Here is a 24,826-nt window from a genome sequence, read left to right as displayed (position 1 = left end):
TCTCTCCCTCCTCCTCCTCCCCCTCTTCCTTCTCCCCTCTTCCTCGTCCTCCTCCTCCTTTTCCTCCTCCTCCCCTCCTCCTCCCCCTAATCCTCCTCTTCCTCTTCCTCTTCCTCTTCTTCCTCCTCCTCCTCCTCCTCCTCGTCCTTCTCTCCCTCCTCCTCCTCCCCCTCTTCCTTCTCCCCTCTTCCTCGTCCTCCTCGTCCTTTTCCTCCTCCTCCTCCTCCTCCTCCTTCCCTCTTCCTCCTCCTCCTGCTTCTCCCCTCTTCCTCTCCCTCCTCCTCCTTTTCCTCTTCCTCCTCCTTTTCTTCCTCCTCCTCCTCCTTGCCCTCCTCTTCCTCTTCCTCCTCCTTGTCCTCCTCCTCCTTCCCCTCTTCCTCCTACTCCTTCTCTTCCTCCTCCTCTTCCTCCTCCTCCTCCTCTTCCTCTTCCTCCGCCTTTTCTTCCTCCTTCTTCTGTTTTTGCTACATTTCTTGCCCGACTTGCATCAACTTGCTCTGCTTTTATTTTGGCATTCTGTGTCCTTTCTGTTGTGTTTTTTTTTAACCTGTGTCCCTCCTCGTCTCTCCTCCTCGTCTCTCCTCCTCGTCTCTCCTCCTCATCTCTCCTCCTCGTCTGTCCTCCTTGTCTCTCCTCCTGCAGCCCTGTGTGCTGATGAACAACATCCAGCAGATGAGGGTCCTGCTGGAGAAGATGTTCGAGTCGATGGGAGCAAAACAGGTGAGCAATAACAGATGAACACACACACACACACACACACACACACACACACACACACACACAGCTCTCACACTTGTCCTGCACCAGTGGTTTTTAATCATCTGCTGCAGATTTTTCATTTCGACCTGCAGCCACTTGATGAGCTCTTTCTCTTTGGTTCAAGGTAAAAATGTTGAAATGAAAAAAGTGTTTTTGGGTCGTAAAAAGTTCATGACTGAAATCTGCAAGCTTTCACCGGAGAGTTATTTAATCACAAGGTGTTTTAACATTTAACTTTTACTCATCAGATTTGTGTGGAAAAAGTCGGAAACACTGGTTTTACACACTGCAGGATGATTTACCTCAGAGGGGTTTTTTTCCAGATGAGCATGTTTGGAACAAAAAAACAGGTCAAAGGCATCAAAAACATCAAATATGCTCGTTTATCTGTCAGTTACGGCAAAGTTTGTTCTCCGTCATGTTCTCACAAACTGTGGCAACACGAGTCACAAAAAAAGTTATTCTCCAGAAATTTCTTGTGTTTTTTTTACAATATACAAGTGCAAATCCTATAGAAAAAAGTACATATTGCATTTTATTTATTTATTTATTTATTACAAATATTAGCCATTCAAGATGGAAGTTGAAATGTGTAAATTAATATAATTAGATATTATAGTCATATATTTTTTACAGGATTATTCAATTGCTTAATGGTCTTGAATGTTAAATTACAGTGAATTATATGTAAAAATAAAAATAATGATAATAAGAAAATATGCATCATATTGCTAAATGTAAAATTAAGGCAACTTTCTGTTTTCTTACAGTAAAAAAAAATTATGGGAAAAAAATGTTTAAAAAAATATTATTAGTAATGATTATTAATTTACAATACTGTAAATTATAGATATTAATTTTTACAGTATTATTCAATTGCTTAATGGTCTTGAATGTTAAATTACAGTGAATTCTATGTAAAAGTACAAAATATACACATCATAATTAAGGCATCTTTTCTTACAGTAAAACTTTAAATTTAATATATATAAAAAAGAAAACTTCATATTGAAATTTAAAAAATGTAGTTATTTTACAGATATATATTTTTTAAATACAATAATTTACTGTATATAATCTGTATTTTTTAAAGAAATTATCTGTAAAATAATTTCCCTTGATTGTAAGTGTTTGGCAACTTTTGCTGCCAGACTTTTTACAGTTTTTTACAGTATAGAGAGAGAAAAAGAACCTGAAAAGAACCAGAGAAACACGTCAAATGGAAACATACACTGAATGTTCATAGGAGCCAGAACTGTTGAAATCCCTGCAGACGTGTAAATGAAAGAGAACATGAAGCACAAAGATTTAACAATATATCAAACAGAGCTGCAGTGTTTCTCTGCAGCGTTGTCACCGTTGATGTTTTGGATTTCATCCCCCACATGAAAGAAAACACATTTTAAAAGGCTGTTGAAAAAAGGTTGTGCACAGTTGGAAGTAAAATTTGTTGTTAAATCAGAAAAATATTGCAAATGAGTGAAAAACATTTTTTCCACTAATCACATGCCAGAGGTTCTGTTTCCAGCTTTTGGATTTTCAGATTTCTAGCCGTCCTGTTTTTATTTGTGAGCGTACAGATGTTCACACCAAAAGGCTTTTCCAGCAATGGTGCTTGAATCCTTTTGGTATTTCCATAGCCATGTTTCCTTTAGGGGGAAGAGTGGCCACCGGGAAAATCTCAGGCCACGCCCTCTCTCATGTCCACTCAGGGATTTAGAGACTCTGGAGGTGACGTTTGTTTTTCGATTGTCGTGACGGATTAAACACGGAAGACGCAACTGTGGCCGCCGTCGCTAACTGTACACAAAGTCAGCAGCTGATCATAAACAAACCAGCATGGCTAATTATGCACAGCATCTCAACTGATCATAAACATTGTGATCATGAATTAACCGGCATCACTAACTGTGCACACAGTGTCAGGTGCTTGTTGTAAACAAACAGAGATCGCTAAGTGAACACCTCCTTCAGCAGCAGCACATACACACTGTACTGCTACAGAGCTAACTGTTAGCCTGTTAGCAATTTGCAGACTGGACGCTAAGGGGTTAACATCCCCTCCGGCTCTGTGACTGCAGCTGGGAGAGACTGCTGCAGGAGGACTGTGCTGCTTTGACTCGTAAATAAATAATAATATATGTAATAAATAATAATAAATAATAAAATAACAATAAAATAATTAATCAAAATGAATACATTTAGAAAAACAAATAATTAAAATAGAAATAAATACATTTTAAAAATTATACAAATAAATAAAAATGTTAAAAAAAATGTAATTACACTGCTATTCTCTATGTATTACAACAATCTCTCCTTCAAGAAATTCAAGAACAGAAATCGCAGTTGAAATTGTTTCTTTTTATAACACGATGTTTTCATAAGTCAGCCATCGCCACAACACAAGTGGAAATGTTTATTTCTATCTTGGTTCAGAACCTTGAAGAAGCATTTTGTGTTGTTGTCATGTTTAACGTGCAGCGTGTTAACCTTGGATCAATCCAGCTGAAACCGCTGCAGTTTGTGTGGGAATGAATCCACAGTTTATATCTTCAGGGAGAAGTTTCAGTCTGGCTGGAATGTAAAGTACCCTTTTATAATAATAATAATAATAACAATAACAGTGGAGAGAGCTCGACAACAATAACAGCGCATCTTGTTCGGGTCATTTATTTGCAGATGAAAGTGCAAAAGGTGCAGCAGGTGTTCATTAAAAAGTCTATGTGGATACAGAGGCTGCATGTTGATTTCAGTAAGGTGAGAATAAGTGTGTGTGTGTGTGTGTGTGTGTGTGTCTCTACAGTTGACTGCTGAGGAGGAGATGGTATGTCTAGGTTTTTTTTTCTCCCTGTTGATCCTCGAGCACAAACATCAGAAATAAACGCGTTCATTAAAGCAGAAACCCGACCCCGAACCTTGTTACCCAGTAGTGTGTACGTGTCTATTTTTAGTTTGATCCCAATTTACTCGTAAACAAGAGATCAACTCCAACTCTTCCTCCTTCTCCTCCTCCTCCTAGACTCCCAGTTTTCACTCCTAGAAATACACTTCCCTCTCTACCTGATATGATTCATGTAAAAATGAAATATTGTGCTGCTTCTTTCCTAAAGCTTGAGAACGAGGAGGAGCCCGAGGAGTTAGATGAGGAGGTGGGTCGACCTGTCAGAGAACTCATAGTTCAGATTGAACAAGTTTGTCCTCATTTATCAAACGAGCGTACGACAGAAAGTGAGCGTAAAGTGGGCGTACGATCATTTCTACAAGGCTCGACATTTATGAGGGCCATTGACTTTCTAGTTGTTTTAAACTAGTTTGTCTTGAAAACTAAGGAAATTTCAAAAGACTTATTTTATTTTTCTGTTAATTTTTGTCATAAATTACTTAAAAAATACACTAAGGAGTACAAAAGTTTGTGGCCAGCAGTTTTTCACAAGCAGTATCATCATTATCATTGATTATCATTTAGTTTCAGTGTTTTTTTTGTCCTACATTTTATATAATTTCTATAATTTGTGTGTTTTTATTTCCGTACCGTCTCCATCAGGCTGTCACTGACAACGAAGGGGATGACGACATGGTGGGTCGGCTGATTCAGCAAAAAAAAATAAAAAAAATCTCCTGTATTATTATTTTGTTTTTTCAGTGTCTCATCTCTCTGTCTTATTGTTTTTTTCATTTGAACTCCAGTCTGGCTGCTCAGACTCTGAGGGATCTGAGGTAAGGAAGGAAAAACTGACAGTTGAGACAAAAATCAGTTCTTTGTCTGTAATCTCAGTTTAAAGTCCCTGAGGACGTAGTTTTTATATCATGACTATTTCTCAATAACTGAAACAACTAAATCAGCAAACATTAGAATTGAAAATCAGAAAAGAAAACATCCAAGAGCTCCAAAAATCACTTAAAAACTAAGCTAATCTGTCTCTTTATGACTAAATCTCTAATTTAATTGAAAAAATATATTAAAATGATCATATCGTGGTCTGCACCAAAGAAGGATTTTCTCTATATTGAACCACTTCATCTTGAGTTTTTGATAAAAATTTTGATTAATTGTTCAGCCCTGCTGTGGGTTATTTATTTCATTATTGAACTGTCAATACAAGAAAACAACTGTCGTCAAATTTTAAAGACTATTAATACCTGCCGAGTACACAAATATCCTCCAAAAATACCACAAAAAATCCTCTAAAATACCACAAATAAACGTCCAAAATACCACATTAAGACAATAAACCCTTCAGGAACATGGCAGAAAAATCCAAACATTTTACTAAATAAAAGCACATAACAGCATATTAAGCAGTTAAAATAAAACCTACCTTTACAACATTAAACACTGCTTACATAAATGCATTAATAATAATAATCCAATAATATACTTAGGATATATAAAACAATCTGCCCAACAAGTACTTTTACTTCTGCTAAGTACATTTTCTGATACTTTTTGTACTTTTACTTCAGTAAGTTTTGAATGCAGGACTTTTACTCGTAGTGGAGTCATTTCACAGTGTAGTATTAGTACTTTTAGTGAAGTAAATGACCTGAATACTTCTTCCACCACTGGTACCAGGCTTGTTCTCACATTTGGTTACTATAGCAACTTGAGAGATCATAAACATCAGGGGAAGTCATTGACATTTAAACACATTTTAAAGTATTTTTGCCTATTATTCAGAGCCTATTAGTCCTTTGAACTGGCCAGCTGCTTCCCTCTGAGCACAGCTGATGAATCCCCCGATGCCAAAATGTCCATAAAGCTTCTCGTCCCACATGCTAGCAAAGCTCTCAGCACATTTACAGCTGGGCGCTAACGCAGCCTGCCTCCTCTGCTGAGTGCCTAATAGACCAGACAGTCGGCTGCCAGATAATTGAATCTGATTGTGTATAAAAATGTTGTTTAGCCACTGAATGGCTTCTTGAAATTGTTTAGTCTGTCAGCTGACAGCGGGGGTCGGAGAGGAGGAGAGATAACAGAGTCTCAGCTGTGCTGCTTAATTGCTTAAAGTTACTGTTATCTTAGCACATGTTAAATAGGAAGGTAGAGGGAATAGAATACAACAAGAAATACCATAAAAATCATCTGAAATACCACAAGAAATACCACTAACATCCTCTGAAATACCACAGAATATACCACAAAAAATCATCTTAAATACCACAAGAAATACCACAAAAATCATCTGAAATACCACAAGAAATACCACTAACATCCTCTGAAATACCACAGAATATACCACAAAAAATCATCTTAAATACCACAAGAAATACCACAAAAATCATTTGAAGTACTCCAAGAAATACCACAAAAATCCTCTGAAATACCACAAAAATACAACAAAAAATCCTCCAAAATACCACAGAAAATACAACACAAAAATCCTCTGAAATGCTACAAGAAATACCACAAAAATCCTCAAAAATACCACAAGAAATACCCCCAAAATACCACAGAATATACCACAAAAAATCATCTTAAATACCACAAGAAATATCACAAAAATCATCTGAAGTACTACAAGAAATACCACAAAAATCCTCTGAAATACCACAAAAATACAACAAAAAATCCTCCAAAATACCACAGAAAATACTACACAAAAATCCTCTGAAATGCCACAAGAAATACCACAAAAATCCTCTGAAATACCACAAGAAATACCCCCAAAATACCACAGAAATAGAACAAAAAATCATCCAAAATACCACAAAAAAATCATCTGAAATACCACAAATATCCTCTGTAATACCACAAGGAATACCACAAAAATCCTCTGTAATACCACAAAAAATCAACAAAACATCCAATTTTAATACCAGAAGAAATACCACAAAATACCACAAAAATACCAAAAAATCCTCCCAATAATACCACAAAAAAATCCTACATTAAAACAACAAGACCTTGAGGAATGCTATAGGAAAAACATGCTTTGATTTGGAATCAAAAACTCATGACATTTCATGCAAGAATGGTAATTGGATAACATCATAGATTTTAGGTTAGATTTTTTTTCAATTTATGTTGCATAAAGGCGTGATTGCTAATTCTGTCCTGTCCTACCTGCTCTGTCCTCTGCTGCCCTGACTCGTCCCGTCTGTCTTTAGGTTGACAACAAAGAGAAGGAGAACAAGGTTGGTTGGTTGGTTGGTTGGTTGGTTGGTCAGGCTCGGTGATGTTTGTTAAACTCAGGCCTTTGTGCAGCAGCCAGGACTTTGTGTTCTGTGTCTTGTGTTGTATTTGTGTAGTAGAATCATCTGTTTATAGTCTCATCTACACTCTCAGTACTTAGTAGAAGAGAAGTTACTGTTTAATATGAGTTTTACTCATAGACTGTATATAAATAATGGACGTAGTCACCGTGACGTCACCCGTTGGTTTGTGGCCCGTTGGAAGCCTCAAGTTCAGTGTTACACTACATTTAGTTTTTGTTTTTTGGTAAAACTAACATCCAAGTTAATGCTCCAGACTCCTTGGAGTGTCTGTTATTCCAACCAAACGCTGAACAAGACATTTACTGAACAAAACGTTCAAATAAACTGTCATTAAGTGAAAATACAGTGAAAGGGTCAAAGTTATGAGACCAAACCGCTAAACGTCCTTTTTTATATCTATATAACGTTATATAGAACTTTATTGACACGCTGCCGTGGATACGCATTGTTCCATTTCTCTCCTGATGACGTCTCGCCTTGTTAGTGACCTGTCAATCAAAGGTAGCCACGCCCCAAATCATACGATTCTTTATCTTCTATTTTCTTCTGAATGGGGCCATTATTTACACTATTAACATCAGATTGTCTTGAAGAAGATTTTTCACTAGTGATTGAGACCATAGTGTTGTCCTAAAAAACATTTCTGAGGTAATAAATCAAGTGAAAGTTTTCTAATTTTGCATTGAAATGAATGGACAGAAATGTTTTTGCAGCCAAACTTAGCGCCCCCTGCTGGAATTTTTGGTAGAATGCAGCTTAAGGCACTTCCTGGTTTGCCTCCCTGTTCAGACCAGGAGGTTGCCCCCTGGTTTTACTACATTAAAAGCTGCACAAGGCTGCTTGACGTGACTCTAAACAGGTCGGAGGCAACAGGCTGTCTTTATGAACAGATAATATGATTTCCTATGAAAAATGATGCACTGAAATTCAAAGGTTTGCCACAATTTTGACCAGTGATGAAGCAGTATAATGTTAACAGGCACATAGGTTGCTTTATTGGGTGTGTGTGAGTCCAGAGAAGTCTGGAAATAGTGTTTTTTTAACCCTAAAAGTTATTTTATCTTAACCTTAGGATAGTGGTTTTGGAACCTATCCTTAAATAAGTGCTCTTGTTGCCTAATCTAACTGTTTTAGAGCTTTGACAATGTGCTTAAAACCGAGTTCAGGTGTTGAAAACCTCATTCGTCGCATGTTGCATTTCGTAGGATGTTATACTGCAAAACTTTTCGTAGGAAATCAAAATATGAGAATACGTTGAATTCCTGCAAGAATGTACACAAGTCCAGCTGACCTGTGACACCAAAAACCAGACCGGAATCAATTTTCATCAATCAGCATTTTTTAAGCTTTAATTTGTCAGAGAATTGATCCTACTAGTGACCATATCAACTTGTAATATTTTAACTTGGTAAAAGTTTTGTTTGTGGGTTGATACGTTCTTGTTTCATCCATGTTTTGTACTAATAAGATGCATGCAAATATTGCCTGCTGCAGCTTTATTCACTGATTTTCTGCAGAATATTGGAATAACATTAGGTTTATTTATTACAACGTTAAATTGTCTTGAAGACAAATAGTTCCCTATCAATAAATCCCTGAAAGAATCGCCAGATGATACGTCAGATCAGTATCTTGCTATAATATTAAATGTATAAAAGCAGCACTAAAAATACGCCTGAGGGAGTTTCTGGGTGCTTCATGGTGCCTGCTGTTCTTCTGGCTGCAGCCGGGAACAAAAGCTTGAGATATTTTAAACTTTCTGTACTAAAAGAGAAAAAAGCCAGAGAGAGAGAACACACGGCAGCATGACTCATGTTCACAAGAAGCAGGCAACAAAGGGAAAAACATAGAATATTGATGCACAATTAAGCTTTAATGTTAATTACCGAGCAGATATTTTCTTCTAAAACTTAGATAGTCTGAAGAACTTAGAGCTTTGTTGGTTATATAAGTGTTACTTTAGTGAACTTTGAGGGAAGTAGATGTTGTTGTAGTTGTTGTTGTTTGTGTTGTTGTGCAGTAAGTTGTGTCCCGTCTGTCCTGTAGGACGAGTCCTCAGACTATGATGACAGTGAGGACGAGACGGAGAAGGTTTGCTTCCTTTAGAACCGATTTACAAACTAACCTCTCTCCTCCTGCTGCCTCATCTACCAACTCACTGAAAAACCTGAAAAACTATACAAACAACAGAGCCTCCATTCACCTCCATGTTACTGTGTGTGTGTGTGTGTGTGTGTGTGTGTGTGTGTCTTTGTGTGTGTGTGTCTTTGTGTGTGTGTATTTGAGCCTGTGTGTGTGTATTTGAGTCTGTGTGTATGTGTGTGTGTGTGTGTGTGTGTGTGTATTTGTCTATGTGTGAGAGTGTCTATGAGTGTGTGTGTATGCGTGTGTGTGTGTGTGTGTGTGTGTGTGTGTGTGACTGTGTGTGTGTGTATTTGTGTTCATGTTTTCACCTTTTTTCCTGTCATTCTTAATCGTTGTTATTTGCTTTCTGTTTGTTGTTTTCTCTCTTTAATGTCTTTGTTTTATTCTTTTTTGTCCCAAAGATCGATAAGGAAAAGGTGAGCAAGCAGCCATTAGACCCTCAGCTGATAAAAATAGTGTTTGTTTATTGTTTTATTAACATTTATTTCTTTTTATTTCTTTCCTGTTTTCACATCTTCACATCAGTCTGAGTCCAAGAAGGAAAAGGTGTGTTTGCAATAAGCTGTGTGCAAATCAGTCATAATTTTATTTAGCATTTACTGTAGGTGTGTGTGTGTGTGTGTGTGTGTGTGTGTGTGTGTGTGTGTGTGTGTGTGTGTGTGTGTGTGTCTGTGTGTGTGTGTGTGTCTGTGTCTCTGTGTGTTCATATTTCCACCTAAAAAATCTGACTTTTATGGCGCTTTTTGTGGGTTTTTTTGGGCCCAAAATGTTGATCCATTAAGTCAAAGTTAAAAAAAATAATTATCAGGTCATAAAGGTGAGGTTGGGCTGAAAATATAATACCAACATGGCATGGTAAAAAAATTTTTAAGTGGTTTACACCGGCAGAATGATCAGCTAAAATAGCTCAAAACTCCAAAGGGTTAAACACATTAATATGACATTTATATAAGATAAATAGAAAATGAGTTTCTTTCATAAATAGGTGAGCTCTGTGGCTCAGCCGAGGGACGGACACAGGTTGTTTTTGTCCAATTATGTGCCCTGCAGGAACCAGAGTGTGCAGGTTTTCCTTTCAACTATTTTTACATTAGCACACCTTGAAGCAGAGCAGCAGCGGCGGGTCATTAGTGAAATGATTTGGTGCAGTAAGTGAGTTAACGTCCCGGGGGGTCGCCTGGCGTTCACCAGCCTAATGATCCCAGTTCAGTCTGATAACGTTCCTCCGGACACGATGAAGAAGAAAAAAACCTGAAAACATCCAGTCTCGTTTCTAGGATCGCCTCTCAGAGGAAGAATAAAACCTGAGTCAGCAGAACTCAACCGACGAGGCTCCGACCTGCAACAATATAATAATAATAACTTTATTAACATGTGAGTCAAAGTCTGGAGGAGCAACGGGGAAGGTGGAGCTCATAAAAGTGTGTGTGTGTGTGTGTGTGTGTGTGTGTGTGTGTGTGTGTCTGTCTGTCTGTGTGTCTGTCTGTGTGTGTTTGAGCCTATGTGTGTGTGTGTGTGTGTGTTTGTGTTTGAACCTGTGTGTTTGTGTGTGTGTGTATGTGTGTTTGAGCTCATAAAAGTGTGTGTGTGTGTGTGTGTTTGTGTTAAAACCTGTGTGTGTGTGTGTGTGTGTGTGTGTGTGTGTGTGTTTGTGTTTGAACCTGTGTGTGTGTGTGTATGTGTATGTGTGTTTGAGCCTTTTATGTATGTTAAAACCTGTGTGTGTGTGTGTGTGTGTGTGTGTGTGTGTGTGTGTGCGTTTGTGTTTGAACCTGTGTGTGTGTGTGTGTGTGTGTGTGTGTGTGTGTGTGTGTGTGTGTGTGTGTTTGTGTAGTTAAAATTAAGAAAAGTCCTTATTTCTATTGAAATATAGAGAAAATTATATAAAGTAAGTCGTCCCTCTTGAGTCCACATTACTGACATGACGTGGTGCCATAATAACGTCTTTTTATTATTATAATAACGTGTTATTATTATTATTATTATTATTATTATTATTATAACGTGTTATTATTATTATTATTATTATAGTAGAACTTGTTTCGTGCCGTCAGCTTCCCTCTAAAGTTCTGGCGTGAAGCTCCACGAGGCCAGTTTCTGTTTGATGATGACAGACGAAGTAAAACCAGCGTTAAGATCAAATACATTTAGTATAAAAACACAGAACTAGACGTTCTCCTCATTCAACCTCTTATATTTTATATCTATAACCAGCATTTAAAATTCTTCATCGAGCATGATTGCATTTTGAAAGTAAAAAAAATCTTTTTATGGCGCTTTTTTGTGTTTATTTTGCGTTCAAAGTGTGTTGATAGTGGTGCATTCACTCACTCACTCACTCACACATGTGTGTGTCCTTGCAGGCTGAGAAGAAAGACAAAGAGAAGCAGGTTGGTTGTAGCTCGGCATCCTTCACCTCCTCTCTCTGCTCCGAGGCTCCCTCTTTTCTACTCACTTTCTTTCAAATAGATTTCTTTCTCCTGTAATTTTCCCCTGAACTGTTGATCCTTTTAGTCACTTTGAATGATTCATTTATTTCCTTATTCACTCCACACGCCGTCGTTTAAAAAAAAACAAAAAGCTAGCTCAATAGAAATAGTTTGTGAGAGAGAAGAGGAGAGATAAGTGCTGTTCTCTTTAAACGTTTTCTTTCTTTTCTTTACCAAAAGGAGGACATGAAGGACAAACAGGTGGGTGTTTAAAACACTAGTCAACTAGTAGTAGTACAATACTAGTAGTAGTACACTGTAAATAATCACTGTGAAATCTACAGTTATTTACTGTATTATTCACAGTTCATCACTGTGTTTGATTTTTACTTTTTTTTAAATTAATCAATTAATTAATTAATTTATGTTTTATTATTAACTAATAAACACAAAAGAACATTGGATTACTTATTAGGAGCCACAATATGAAAACAAGACACTAAAACACGTTAATAGACAACAAAAACTCAGAAATATATTTACAAATTAGACGTAACGTAAACACAAATAACATACATAGAATAATACAAAGTAAAAACCACAACAACAACAACAACAATGAAAAGGACGATACCACAGTACAAAGCCACATGGCGAAAACAGACAAACAAACAAAACAAAACAAAACAAAACAATACAAAAAATAGAAACATGAAAAAAAGAAACATGAATTTAGCCCAAACAGAAATATAGAGACACAGATTCCAGGATGTGTTTGATTTGTACAGTATAGTGCTGTATAATTTACAATAAAAATCGGTCCTTGTGACAAAATTACAGTAGTTAAACCTTTTTTACCTTTTCTACAGTAGTTAAGTTACTGTAGAAAAAACACAGTAGACAGTGTAGTACTATGAAAAGTGAAGTAGACTACTGTATTTTTCCATTTTTATCATTAATTTGATCAATATCAGTCCTATACAAATGCTGTTTAAATAATTTTCTTTACTTAAAGTAAAGTTTTTCATACAAAACACGGTATGGAAATCAACTGTAAAACAGTAAATATATTAATATTATTTTCTTTGGTGTAATTATTTGCAATTACTCATTATTTCAATTATTATCAAATTAACAGCATTGTTTACTGTGCCGTATTGCCACATACAGCACCATTAAAAATCACAATGTTTAACTGTTTTTTTATTCTTACAGTAAACAAATCAGTACTGTAAACACAACTGAAATCACAGTGTTTGTTTTTTATTTTAAATAAGAAACGTTTTTTTCATAGTAAGCTAACAAAAATGTTTAAAAAGTGACTTTGTGTAACTACCGGGGGGTTTGACATTCATTTTTTCCCCAGTTAGGCTGTAAAGAACAAGGAACTTGCCCTCATGCATATTGTTTTGTTATTGTTTATTTAACAGTTGTCAAATAACGAATTGTGAGTGTGAATGTGGAATAGAAGTGGAGGACCTGTTTATATTAGTTCCAGTATGTGTCAGCCGCTCCTGCTGACTCAGACTTTTCTCAGAATCCAGTTCAAAGAATCGTTCTCATTTACCAAAAACACTTGATTTGGCCTCTGGCAGCTGCAGCTCCTCTTGATTCAATTCCTTCTTTCTCCGGGGTGAAGCCTTCTTCTCTTTGAGCTCTGTCTCTTGTGTTTGTTAGCTTTGATTTAAATTGTTGCCTTATCGTTGCCCTGAGCAAATTCTTGAAAATGGTGAAAAACATGACAGAAAAGGACGTTTGTCTAATGTTTTTTTTCTATTTTGTTTGTTGTTTTCTTACCAGTCAAAGGAGGAAGTAAACAAGGTTTGATTGTCACACTCATCCCTCATTTTTCCTTTGTAGAGCTTTTCCCTCTGATCCCCTCTAACATTTAGCCTGTTTGCTCCCTGTCTGCAGTCAAACTGTTGCATAACTTTAATACAGCAGGTAGAACTTTTAAAACAGTAAAAATCAATCGTGCAAACTCGAGGCATGAGCAAACTGCACGGTACCTAATCAGCCCAAAACAAAATAAAAATTAATTATTTTGTTTTTCTTGTAATTTTGTGTATTTGAATACAATGTCTGATTCCAGTAGCCAGAAACATGATCCAGTCCCAAATTTGTGGAATTCCTTCAGGATATTTGGGGATTTTGATAGTTCTGCAAAAAAGTGGGGAGTAAAATGTAATTTTTTTGCACTTTTTACATATGCATAACAGTTTTAGCATCTTTGCAGAGTTCACGTTATTAAATTCAGCTTAGAGCCTGCAGTTAAACTTGCATGTAACTATGCATTTCCATATGTATTATAACTGCTGAGTGCATCAGTCAAACTTGCATAATATTAATACAGCAGGTAGAACTTCTAAAACAGGAGAATCAATCGTGCAAACTTGAGGCATGAGCAAACTGCAAGGTCCCTAATCGACCCAAAACAAAATAAAAATGAATTATTTAGTTTTTCTTGTTATTTTGTGTATTTGAATACAATGTCTGATTCCAGTAGTAGCCAAAAACATGATCCAGTCCCAAATTTGTGGAATTCCTTCAGGATATTTGGGAATTTTGCACAAAATTAGAATAAAATGTCATTTTCATGCATTTTTACATATGCATAACAGTTTTAGCATCTTTGCAGTGTTTACATTACATTACATTATTAAATTCAGCTTAGAGCATGCAGTTAAACTTGCATTTTACGATGCATTTCCATGTGCATTATAACTGCTGGGTGCATCAGTCAAACTTGCATAATATTAATACAGCAGGTAGAACTTCTAAAACAGGAGAATCAGTCATGCAGACTTGAGGCATGAGCAAACTGCAAGGTCCCTAATCGACCCAAAACAAACTAAAAAGTCCTTGGATTCTTTTGCTCATTGTTTTCTTGCTATTTTGTGTATTTCAATACAATGTCTGATTCCAGTCCAATCCCAAATTTGTGGAATTCCTTCAGGATATTTGGGAATTTTTGCACAAAATTGGAATAAAATGTAATTTATGCATGTTTTTTTGCATATGCATAACAGTTTTAGCATCTTTGCAGTGCAATTAATCATCATACTTGAGTGAGAAGTTATTAAATTCAGCTTAGAGTGTGCAGTTAAACTTGCATTTCCATATGCATTATAACTGCTGGGTGCATCCAAATTTTGCATGATGGTTTCTGCTTTTTTCCCAGCGTCTAGTCCATATTTTATTCCTCCAAATACACACACAAAAAGGAACAAAGTATGAACAATGCTGCTCGTGTTTCAGCTGCTTTTCTTAAGAGTGTGCATTAGTGAAAGCCAGTATATCAGCAGAGTAATAAGCTCTGGACAGCTGTGTAGCTCAGTAACAGAGCATCTGTCTCGGTTAGCTAAGTATCTGCTCCGTCACTGTTTAGGTCGACTGTCTTATAAATAAATCTTGTTCCGTATGAAGTCAGTGTGCAGCCGTTTTGCAGCAGACAGCAGAGAAACACGAGACCTCCACAGGTGGTGACAGTGTTCCCCTTTGCTTTGAAGCATCCCTGTAAACTAGAGGCAATAAACATAAAGCTTTTATTAAAATCACCCACTCACCATTACCCAATCCGCCAGACAATATCATGAAAACCCCCCAAAATAATCCCTCAGTCTATTTTTACCTGCTGCACATCATCATGCAGAACCCTCCCTGTGTCTGAGACGTTATAGTTTCTGTGCATTGTGTGACTTTTCTTTTTTTTTTTCCCCTTTTTTCTGTTTTTCTGGAAAAAAGACTGAAGCCACAGCTGCTACAAAGAAGGTACAGTTGTGTGTTAGAGGGAGATAAGAGGGTCGGACAAAAACTTGTTACCAATAAAGGACACTTCTAATGTCAGGCTTTTATTCTGTGTGTGTGTGTGTGCCGTCTTGTGTGTGTGTATGTGTGTGTGCTATCTTGTGTCTTTGTGTGTGTGTGTGCGTTCCTGCTCTTAAAAGCACTTCTTCTTAGTCACTCGCTTTCTTTTGTCCTCCTGAAGTGTTGAAGAATTGCAGGTTAATATCAGAGACAGTTTAGAAGCGAGATGATTCACTGACCGCTCAGCTGCTGTATGTGTGTCACGTGGCTTTAGAGAAACTGGGTTTTTTTTACACAGTAAGAGAAGTGTTGACCCTCTCATTCTCAGCAGAAAAGAGTGAAATTGCCTATTGGCTTTTATACTTTTGTGGCAGACGCCTTGTGATCATTTTGAGGCTGCTGGAAGGTTTATTATCTTCTCTTTTTGCTCTCTTCTGCTTCCAGTTTTTGTGCTACTTTTCGCAGCACAAAAACTTGAATCATCAGTGAGATGAAGGACGCTTGCGGGTAAAAACGATAAATTATTTTCTCGGAAGTGCCTTTCCTTTATACGGTGATGGCATTTTTTGGGCTTAAAAATGCAAAAATCTGAAACTTGAAAACTTTCGTGTCCGTCTACACTGCCAAGATGCAAAACTCTGCTCAGATCTGCTTACGTGGCGTTTACGTCACATACATGCTCCAGTACAGGGAAATAAACAAACGTGGGATTATCTAATAAACTTACAGGAATCTTTCCACCAAATGTACAGGATATGTACAGATAGTATTAGTGAACAGAGAAGGATCTGTAATTACCTCTATCACGTTTTGGATGCACCGATTGGTCGTAGGCGAGCCAGACGGCTTTGGACGAGACCTGGGAGATCTAGTGGATGGTGGGATAACTTCAAAAGCAAAACTTCCGCATGCCCAAAGATGCTCTTATCGCCAACCCAATCGAATTCCACTCACTTTTGCGTCACCGTATGCACGCAGATTTCCTCCCAAAAACGCTTGTCTAAACACGGAATAAAAAGTGAAGACACAACTCCACTTTTGTATCTTCTGTTCAGACCATCATCATGTAAACATAGACTAAATTGATGCTTGCCTTCTAATCCAACACACCTAAAAGAGTAAACTGAATGTGTTGATATAATATTTTTGGGCGCTTCCACAACCCGAGTCCATTTGGTTCGTCTGAATCAGAATGAAACATTTGGTTCGTTTTGTATTTAGTCTGGTTTGCTTTCACAGTGCAGAAATGTAAGTGGAGCAAATAAACAAACAGATTTACAGAGGGGCGTGTATGAAGGAGGAGGGCTGGAGATCTACTCTCACCATTATTACTTTTTGGTTGAAAAGTTGGCAGTGTAAAATGGGACCGGTTGTTTTGGTCCGTACCAGAGTCAGAACGGAGCGTTCACAAGCAACCAAACAAACCGTAACAAGGATTTAACCACCAGAGTTCAATTAAAATGGACTAAACTTTGGGTGAGATAACAGTGTGATCATAAAGTGGGCGGTTTGAATCCCAAATACAAAATCCTAAGCACCACTTTCAGTCTTGACCAGATCTCATTATCTCTGCACTCACACTGCTCTTGATTCATCCTCCAGTCTCAGATTGGAGAGGTTTTTATGGTATTTTCTCTCGTTTTCTCAAGGACACCTCACACACCCTCTCGTGCACACTCACCTAGAGAAACCCATAAAGCTGTCTGACTGTTCTCGACACGTGCACTTCACATAAACACAGCTGTGCCAAGAAGGAGTCAAAAAACTTTCACTTCCACTTGGAAAAAAAACATTTCTCAATTAAATTGCGAGATACTAAAACACTGTCACTTCAAAGTCACGGCCCTCTTTTAGTCCAATTATATGTTCTGGCACTGAGCCCGGCGTCCTCTATCTAATAACAGTTGCACAGTTAAAGATGGCACACTTTCCACTTTCCACAAAGACACTTTGGGATGTCTTATCCTGCAGTCGTCTAGCCGCTCGGCTTCTGTAACATGTGGTGCAAACTCCAGGTGCAGCATACTAATCAGCTTCAGGCTGTATCTCAGTGGTTTATTGAAGGTCTGGTACCAGGCTCCTCCTCCAGGAGTCGAGCTGCTCACTGTTAAGTGTCCTGCAGGCTGTTCGGCCCTCAAAGCTGCACGCTGACAGTAAAATAATACCATTTATACAATGTTTGTGATGCAACAGGCTGCAAAGACACCATCACTGGCAGTTAGGTCGACATAAATTTTAATAATAAGTCAATAATCATGAGATTTATATGTCTGTTAAGTTATTATGGATGGATGGATGGATAAAACGATGGATGTATGGATGGATGGGTGGATAAATGGATGGATAAATGGATGGATGGATGGATGGATGGATAAATCGATGGATGGATGGATGGATGGATGGATGGATGGATGGATGGATGGATGGATGGATGGATGGATGGATAAAACGATGGATGGATGGATGAATGGATGGATGCATGAATGAATGGATGGATGGATGGATGGATAAAACGATGGATAAATGGATGGATGGATAAAACGATGGATAAATCGATGGATAAATCGATGGATAAATGGATGATGGATGGATAGATGATGGATGGATGAATAGATGGATATATAGATGGACGGACGGACGGATGGATGGATATATCGATAGATGGATGGTTAAATGGATGGATGGATGGATAAATGGATGGAAGATGGATAGATGAATAGGTGGATGGATGGATGGATGGATAAATGGATGGATAGATGATGGATGGATGAATAGATGGATATATAGATGGATAGACGGACGGATGGATGGATATATCGATAGATGGATGGTTAAATGGATGGATGGAAGATGGATAGATGAATAGATGGATGGATGGATGGATAGATGCCGTGGCATTTTTTAGGCGAAACACAGATATCATATTAATAATACGCAAAAGATGATAACATTTAGATAACCAAGCACCTATCAAATAATTTCTTTCCATTCTAACTTTGTTAAGTAGTTTTGGTTACAGTAATTCATTTGCTAGAGATGAATTTGATTGACAGCTTATTTTTTTCAGATTTTCTTGAGATATCCTGATAAAATTGTTCCTTAATTGTGTTGTGAAAATCTGATGAATCTGTGACAGCCCTAAAGATGATAATAAAAACTTTAAAAACAAGTGAAAGTAAGATCCAAAAACACCCCTTTAGTTACTGCGTATAACCAACCAAACAAGACTGTAACTAATAGAATCAATTCAGCTAGAAAATGAGAGTTTTCTCATTCTCACAGTGTTACAGATATTGCATGAATGCTGCATACTAGTTTGAAGCAAAATCCCACAGAGGTGTTTTCTGTAATTCTGGTTGATCAGACATGTGTTTAGTCATCAGAACTGAATGTTTGAGTGCCTGGATTCGTACCATGCATTGAAGATTTCACAGCTTTCACAGCACTTTGCTTGACTGGCCTCAATATGTTGCTGTCATCTCTTTGTATTTACCTGCATTTCACACACTAATATTAACTGAAACAATGTCACAAGAGGTTCACAAATCTGCAGTCAAAAGTTGGATTATGTTCACTAAAAAACCACCTTGAACCATTTGTCGATCGGTGAATGTTTAATTTATTTTTCAAGCTGAATCATCATGCCTGCATGACCAACAGGACGGGTGGGACTGACCACAGGCCAAAAAAACAGACAAACAAACAAACAAGCAGGGGTTTCCAGCAACATGCAGAGCTCTCAACACAATCAAGCACAATTATACTGACGGCACAAAGGCAGGAGGCTGCCTGCAGTGTGTTTTGGCCCTGGGCCCTCCCTGCAGCCAGAGCACACCTGACAGGACATCAAACTCCTGACACATGTGGAAGCTTTCAGCAGCTTTTACCTCTTAGTTTAAAGTTTAAAAACAGCTGTTCTTTGACTTTTTTTCCATGCACGCAGGTGACAGAGTTCACTTAAGTACGAACGATTGGTTGCAGAAAAATCCTGCAGAGAAAAAACTCTTCATAACATTCTTAGTGTGTGATATTCAGCTAATTTTAGATCACTTCTCCAGCAACTTCCTCCTTCTTTTCCACTTAAAACATCACTCCTCAAAGTGTTCCCCACTGCGTTTATTATACGTTCTTATTCACCAATTTCAGCTTTCTCCTCTCGGAGAGTGTTAACAGAGGAAAGAGTGTCAAAAAGGCTCCACTTAACGTTAAAAAAAGAGACTTTTATTTAATCGTTCAGCCTCTCGTGTTGTATTTCCAGCTTCAGGAAACGGTGCACTCTTTGTAGCTTCAAGCGCTCTTTTCACTCTCCGTTGAATTGGTTTGAAGAGTCATAAATGAGTGTCGATCTGCTTCTCTCCTCACATCCACAAACTCCTCTCAGCTCCAGTCTTGTTTAGTCACGATCTGTGAAATTTTACTCAGCACTATGATGCACATTTTGTTTGACTAAAACCTTTTTTACTGCGTTTATAACCTACACGTTTACAGCTAAAGAACACAAATTGCTTTGGGCCTACACTAATGATACATTTAATTTAAAATGTAAAGAAATTAACATTTCATTTTGTATATAATTTTTCTGTCACAGCCACAGGAAGGCACTGCAGACGGCCTGAAGGGCCACATGTGGCTCCGGAGCCACAGGTTGCCTCCCCCTGCTCTAGTCCAGTGATTCCCAACAGGGGGCCCCAAAGATCCACGGGGGGTCGCAAAGCCCTCTTGATTTTAAGGGATGTAATAAATCTAATGTGTTAAATATAGATGAGTCAGCATTTAATTCATTAGTGGGACAAAAACAACTAAATAAGGGCTACATTAAACGTTTATTCATTTATTTAAATAGAAAAATCACTATAGAAAAGTTTAAAAATAAAGGCTATATCACGAGAATAAGGACATGTGTAACATCCCTCCTGCAGTATACACAGGTAACCTCACCTAGCGGTAACCTCACCTAGCGGTAACCTCACCTAGCGGTAACCTCACCTAGCCGTAACCTCACCTAGCCGTAACCTCACCTAGCCGTAACCTCACCTAGCGATAACCTCACCTAGCGATAACCTCGCCTAGCGGTAACCTCGCCTAGCGGTAACCTCGCCTAGCGGCAACCTCACCTGGCGGTAACCTCACCTGGCGGTAACCTCACCTAGAGGTAACCTCACCTAGCGGTAACCTCACCTAGCGGCAACCTCACCTAGCGGTAACCTCGCCTAACAACAGAAACACAGAGCTAATGGAAAAATGGCGAAGCGTCAGGGAGACGAAAATGCTGAATATCTCAAAAAGAAAAAGAGAGGGTACCATGAAAGTTACATTGAGTTCAGCTTCATAGAAGCAATGAACAATGAGGGGGTCGCCAAAGTTTACAATGGTAAAAATGTGGGTCCCTAAAGAAAAGGGTTGGGAACCACTCTAGTCAATAGTTGGTCAATCCACAAAAACAAAGAAAAACCTTCTAGTAGTCATATATTTCACCCTAGCAGGCTGGAATATGGTTGAGTTTGTGCATGAGAAGGTGTGAGTTTGTTTTCTCTCTGAAAGTGTTAACAGAGGAAAGAGTGTCAAATAAGCTCCACTTAACGTGACAAAACGAGACTTTTATTTCATCCTTCAGCCTCTCGTGTTGTATTTCCAGCTTCAGGAAACGGTGCACTCTTTGTAGCTTCAATTGCTCTTTTCACTCACCACTGAATTGGTTTGAAGAGTCATGAATGAGTGTCAATCTGCTTCTCTCATCACATCCACAAACTCCTCTCAGCTCCGGTCTTGTTTAGTCACGATCTGTGCAATTTTGCATTTTACTCAGCACTTCTTTTCCTGTTTTTCTGATCTGTATACATCACACACACAAAGTCCGCCCTTACTGTAAGTCACTGTGTGTCTGTGACTCACTGTAGTCGCAGCGTCTCACCCGCTGACACACAGAAACTCGTCTCGTCTGCACACTATAAATGTCTTCCTGCACCACAACGTACGGTGCAATGTTTGCCTTCTCAGCCACCTTCTGAATCTGCTTCATACATATTTATTTTGCTGCAAACTGTGTGCACAGTTCTGCTCAAGTATCCAAGAAAAACTATAAAGATATGGATCTGTGGTGCTTCAGTGTGAGTGTTTTGGAAAGTTTTTAACACACAGTACAGAAATAGAGCTCAGAGCAGCCACCTTTTAGTTCTGGGTTTTGCTCACTGTCAGCACAATTACTCCAAAGTGTGCAGTTGTTGCATCACTTGACCTCAGGACCATAAACAGAAACAATATCTGATGTTGCATTATAACAGGGAAGTTGGACTCTAACCACCAGAGTGTAACACTTTATATTAGGGAACACATATTTAACATTAATTAGTTGCTTATTAGCATGCAAATAAGTAACATATTGGCTCTTAATTAGTCATTATTAAGTAGTTATTAATGCATTATTCTGCATGGCCTTATTATACAACCAGTAAGACATTAACTAAGAGTTTTCCCTCAATAACCTCAGAATTATTGCTAATTAGTAGTAAGTAAGGAAGTTATTATATATGAGTTATGATCTTAATATGCTTTACTTTGTATTGACTTTATAAGTCTCTACATGAACGAAACCGTCGAAACGCCAAATAGCTGTAAAGTCCATACAAAGTAAAGCATATTAAGATCATAACTCATATACAACACCTTCCTTACTTACTACTAATTAGCAATAATTCTGAGGTTATTGAGGGAAAACTCGTAGTTAATGTCTTACTGGTTGTATAATAAGGCATTAATAACTACTTAATAATGACTAATTAAGAGCCAATATGTTACTTATTTGCATGCTAATAAGCAACTAATTCATGTTGAGTATGTGTTGCCTAATATAAAGTGTTACCAGCTTTTTTGTTCTTCACACAACTTGGGCCTCATTTATCAAAGAATGTCTCTATGCAGAAGAAAGTTATTAAACATGCACAGACACCTGCAGGCAGTAAACAAGGATCATCTGTAATACACACATCTGGTTTTGTGTGAAGTGGCTTTTTTACAGAGAAAAATTACCCCAAAATGTCAAATATATATGGTGTGTCGTTCATTGAAAATGATATTTGTTGTGAGAAACAGAGACGTTAAGAACACAATTATAACTGACAATAATATTTAGGATGTGTTGCATTACTGTCAGCTAAACTAAAATGTTTAAATTGGGAAAATGTTGCAAAAAATGTTACAATTTAATTTTTTTAAAGCAGAATTTCTTGCTGAATCTGATTCTGTGCATGGAAAAAAGTTTTGTACTCACAGTTATAGGAAAATAAGGCTTATACATTAAGTCTGTATGTGTGCAAATGGCTGTATTTATTCATATTTGATTATGTTTAATTTGTTAATCACAGCTGAGATAATTATTCACAGTTTTTAATATACATATAGGCAACATTTCTTTGTCTTGTTTATATTAAATGCAATCTCGTCACAGGAGTGAAGTGATTGACCTGGTTTATTTTACCAAAATATTACAAAACTAAATATATATATATGTGAATTATTTTGGCTTAATTGTTTCTTTTTAAAATTTCTTTTTCAAAATCACATTATTTATATTGTCTTTAATGGCCTTTTTGATTGTTAAATGGTTATTTATCATGCAAACTTGCAAACAAAAGGTATTGTATTGTATTCAAATGAAACACTATTTATTTTCCTTTGGGGGAGAATGCATTCTGACCTTACTACTTGATTTAGGCTTTATCTTTTTGTTTGCAGGTTTGCAGGTTTGCAGGTCTGATAACACGAAGTTTCCTTTTCACTGAGAGGGTAGATTAGATAAAAACACATTGAAAACAGGGATAAAACACCAAAACCAGGGAAAAGATTAACTGAATGTGATCTGTCTCCAGAACTGCATCAAGTCTACGTTTCAGCTTTCAGCTGTAATTGCAGCTGTTTAAAACTGAACATAAAGTCTCTAAATAACCTGTTATCTCTTTCCTCTTGTTCGTGTGTGTGTGTGTGTGTGTGTGTGTGTGTGTGTGTGTGTGTGTGTGTGTGTGTACTGTAGCTGGATACAGAGGCAGCTGACATCCTCAACGACCTGCAGGTGAAGCTCAACACCTACCTGGACAACTTCAGCATGGTGTTTGCAAAGAGGTAACACACACACACACACATGCATATATACATATATATATATACATATATATATATATATATATATATAATATGAGAGAGAGAGAGAGATGTCAAATGGTGTAACCACAAAAAAATGATAAATATTAAATATTTCATCCACCAACATTGTATTTAAGTGGACTTATACATATCACTACTTAATTCTAAAAAAACATCAATTACCTTTTTTTTTTTTGGAGTATTTCTACATTTACACATTTCATCAATATTGAGCAGAACATATTCTAAAAACAACCATTTTTCAAGTTTTGACAAATTATATAAAATTTATTGCATACCATATTGTTGTAATGTAAACGTGGATTGTATTTTTTCCTCTTTGTAGTTCACATTTATTTTCCTGTATATAATCAGATTTTTATGGGGAAAAAATTACTGTTTATACCAATTGACACTGGGTTAGATCACGTCATCAATGACGTGATATATATATATATATATATATATATATATATATATATATATATATATATATATATATGCAGAATGCTCCACTCCTGTCAGCCCTGCAGAAGTTTTCTTTCTTATCTAAGTTTTTCCGTGCCTCCGTCTCGTCTCCCTGCAGTTTCCAGGCGCGTATCAACGGCTGCATGCGTCAGATGGCTGAGATCCTCTACCAGATCAAAGGCCCGCCCAACCACAACACTGCAGAGGCAGATGCTGACAACATGCTGCGGCCCCTCATGGAGTTCCTGGATGGGAAGTAAGTGAAAAGTGTGACACAGACGCAGGAACTCCTGGTGTTAGAATCAAGCAGACGACTGCAGGGGGGGTTAATCATTGTTACACATGAAACTACTGATTTCATTTTTATTATTAGCAGCAACCAGCAGCTCTAGTCCAGGGGTCTGTAACCTTTACTAAAAGAAAGTAAGAGAAAAACAGTCGCAATGGAGCCGCAAACCTTATTTTTGAGCCTTAGAATGAAGATAAAACAGCCTACTGAGTCTAAATTAGCCTGCCAACATTACTCATATACTACAGGCCAAAAGTTTGGAAGCAAGATCAAATTTGTACAAAAAAAGATCATACTTTGCAACAAAATAAACATGAATATTAAGAGTCACTTATTAGAACTATAATTATCAGGTCTTTGGGTTTGTATTGCTTAGACTTTGTGTATCCTTCTTTCTTTCATGTATAAATCTGAACTCTTGTTTTCTTTACTCAGCTGCTTCAGTTTTAGCCATTTATGTGGTAGAATTACAAAAAAAGACAAAATTATTAAAAAAAGACACAGAATTACCAAAAAAGACACAAAATTATTTTAAAAAAGACACAAAAATATCAAAAAAAGACACAAAATGACC

The 24,826-nt window shown here is 37.4% G+C and overlaps 1 protein-coding gene across 1 annotated transcript in view; it reads left to right on the top strand.

Moving 5' to 3' along the window:
- The window catches only part of LOC131974362 (protein unc-13 homolog B-like), a 297,247-nt gene that overhangs the window by 260,708 nt on the left and 11,713 nt on the right, over positions 1–24,826 (top strand). The window contains exons 32-34 of the mRNA XM_059336642.1: positions 643–720; positions 23,386–23,474; positions 24,082–24,219. Coding sequence (XP_059192625.1) covers positions 643–720; positions 23,386–23,474; positions 24,082–24,219 — 305 coding nt within the window. The remainder of the gene's footprint in view (positions 1–642; positions 721–23,385; positions 23,475–24,081; positions 24,220–24,826) is intronic.

The sequence above is a fragment of the Centropristis striata genome, chromosome 7 (assembly GCF_030273125.1).
Source record: "Centropristis striata isolate RG_2023a ecotype Rhode Island chromosome 7, C.striata_1.0, whole genome shotgun sequence".
In the NCBI taxonomy this organism is placed as follows: Eukaryota; Metazoa; Chordata; class Actinopteri; order Perciformes; family Serranidae; genus Centropristis; species Centropristis striata.
This window is presented reverse-complemented; position numbering and strand designations above follow the sequence as displayed.